General features: G+C 38.5%; 1 protein-coding gene across 1 annotated transcript; it reads right to left on the bottom strand.

The window, feature by feature from the left end:
- Nucleotides 1-996: 996 nt before the first annotated feature.
- LOC114362278 (U2 snRNP-associated SURP motif-containing protein-like) lies at nt 997-2261 on the bottom strand. Its single transcript, XM_028317593.1, has 3 exons — nt 2077-2261; nt 1247-1312; nt 997-1072 (listed from the first exon to the last, which is right to left on the bottom strand). The coding sequence occupies exons 1-3, from the start codon at nt 2227-2229 to the stop codon at nt 1025-1027; spliced, it is 267 nt and encodes an 88-aa protein (XP_028173394.1). The 5' UTR covers nt 2230-2261; the 3' UTR covers nt 997-1024.
- Between the last annotated feature and the right edge of the window lie 142 nt (nt 2262-2403).

Below are 2403 nucleotides of genomic sequence, written 5' to 3'. Positions count from 1 at the left end.
TAACCTTAATTTCGAACTCCTCCTATGTTCTTCTGATTAATTTCGTTGCGGGTCCAATGACAGTTTAACTTTCCCCCGGGACAAACTTGACCTTCATTGGTTGGGTTTTTGTGGCGGTCAAGCTGTAGATCCTGGCTACACAGGAATTGCAGTGGTGGGAACGAGAGGTGGGAATAGTCCCGTTGTACCTGTACTATTACTTATTCTGTGGTCATGGTGACAAAAGTTTATGTGACTGACTGTACGGTAGTCAGTCACAGAAACTTGAATTTTGGGCACATTAGAATAATAATTTTTAACCAAGGTAGATAAAGTTAAAAACGGGACTATTTCCAAAAACCCAAAAATTGTCGACAATTACAGCAAAAATTTACCAAGTGTTATACCATTTTGGAATCCTTACTAAATGCGCCAAATTATGACGTCACTTGCCACACTCGCGTAGTACATTTTTTTTTCAGTACAGTCAGTTTAAGCTAGGCAAAATTTTTATTTTGAAAGTTTTTTTGGGAATAATGTATTTTTTTCAACCAAGCTGGAGCAGCTGGTTTTGTAATTTTGATAACAATTTAGAGAAGCATTATTTAGGGTTACATAACAAAAAAAATATTTGGAAAAAGTGAAGATTTGTGGCAACACGAGCAAAAAGACCGTCACCTGGAGTAGAATTTTTAGATTTTTTTTAAATGCCTATTATTTTTAAAATATGCCACATAGATTTTTTTTTATATTTTTCTGATAACCAGCACAACTTGCCTCAATACCCAGTTCCGGCTTGACGTTACATTACGGGACACCCTGTATAGATTATAAAGAGGTAAAGTTTGTGTATTTGTTAAATTGTAAGGGGTAATCTCGGGATCTACTGAACCGATTTTAAAAATTCTTTCACCAATAGAAAGCCACATTATTGCTGAGTGTCATACTCATAGGTTATATAAAAAAACCGAAAAATTCCACGCGGGCGAAGCTGCGAGCGGAAAGCTAGTTTAGCTAGTAAGAATTTAAAATTATTTCATAACTCTTACCTTTCTGTTGGCACCACAACTTTGACTATTGATTGAGATAAGATCTGCAAAGCAAGAAGATTATTAAAACTCTATTTGAAAAAATAAACAGACAAAAGTATCACATCAAGTTTAACACTGTGAGTGACGTCTTGTCTCTTTATAATAGCCTATATTGCAACAAAAAATTATAGTCAGTTCAATATATTCAATATATTCACCATTAAGGCGTAGCATACCTGTTCATAATCTTTCCGGTCATCAGGGTCACTGGGATAGTAGTCACCAGGACGGACTCGCGGTATCTTAAAAAATAGATTTAAATATTTAATTACTTAAAATATTATATAGGTACAATAATTTTATTTCATCACTGATTTCGACTCATTTTGGACGAAAGTCAAACAAATATACATCCGTAAGCTATAGCAGACAGATACCTAGTATTATATTGATTTGAATGTCGCGTAACGTCACTATTGAGTAAAAAAAAACTACTCAAGCGTGACGTAACGCGCCATTTCAACTAGATGTAGCACTGTTATTATTTAATTATGAAAGAAAATAAAATATATGAAGGTAATATTTTCTAATCTGTCTGACGGACAAATAAAATTGAAATTTTGTCATCTAAAGCCCAGTCCGTGAGCACGTAGAATTTTGTCCAATGACCCCTATCTACCCATCCTTATCGCTCGCGCGTAATTATATTGTTGTCGCGACTGTGCGACTGGCACCCGCATTATGTTTTTGGTCAAAACATTAACGGTTTTCAAAGTTTTTACATAATTTCAGATTGAAATTTGAGAGTTGAAGGTCATTTTCGTTTTCGTTTTCGGCCGAAAATGAGACTGCAGCCGAAGCTTCGTTTTCGTTTCCGTTTTCGGCTGAAAATCTATATTCGGTCGGACACTAGTTCAAGGGTCACAGTCGCACACTCACTGCGGGTGCCAGTCGCACAGTCGCGACAGCAATATAATTACGCGCGAGCGATAAGAATGGGTAGCTTGGGGTCATTGGACAAAATTCTACGCGCTCACGGACCAGACTACAGCCTATTGTGGGGTACCTTGTTGATGAGGTGCTTGGGCGGCTGCGCGTTGAAGGGCAGGCCGGAGGGCGGCGGCGGCTTGCAGGGCTGCTGCAGCGCGGGCGGGATGTAGATGGGCACGGGCGGTATCACCACCGCCTTGCCCCAGCCCAGCTTCATCTCGTAGCTCATTATCTCTTTGCCTGCACAGTGCACGCCGAACCACACAATAAGAAAGAAAGAAGAAAGAAAGAAAGATACATTTATTACAATGGACATCACACAAATACAGGCAATGGGGATGTTGCCTGGGTCAAAAAGCAAGAGTTACTCGTATTTTTCACTTTTTCAAACTAATGAAAATTT

Source organism: Ostrinia furnacalis, unplaced genomic scaffold (genome assembly GCF_004193835.3).
Source record: "Ostrinia furnacalis isolate ACB-3 unplaced genomic scaffold, ASM419383v2 OfSCF6318, whole genome shotgun sequence".
Classification (NCBI taxonomy): domain Eukaryota; kingdom Metazoa; phylum Arthropoda; class Insecta; order Lepidoptera; family Crambidae; genus Ostrinia; species Ostrinia furnacalis.
The sequence above is the reverse complement of the archived record's forward strand: the minus strand, read 5'-3'. Positions and strand labels throughout refer to the sequence as shown.

Excerpts from the sequence above, each read along its gene's own strand:
- LOC114362278 (XM_028317593.1), bottom strand. The coding sequence starts at position 2,229 with ATGAGCTACGAGATGAAGCTGGGCTGGGGCAAGGCGGTGGTGATACCG. Across the intron at positions 1,313-2,076 it reads CCAAGCACCTCATCAACAAG|ATACCGCGAGTCCGTCCTGG; the intron begins GTACCCCACAAT and ends CTATTTTTTAAG. Across the intron at positions 1,073-1,246 it reads ACCGGAAAGATTATGAACAG|ATCTTATCTCAATCAATAGT; the intron begins GTATGCTACGCC and ends CTTGCTTTGCAG.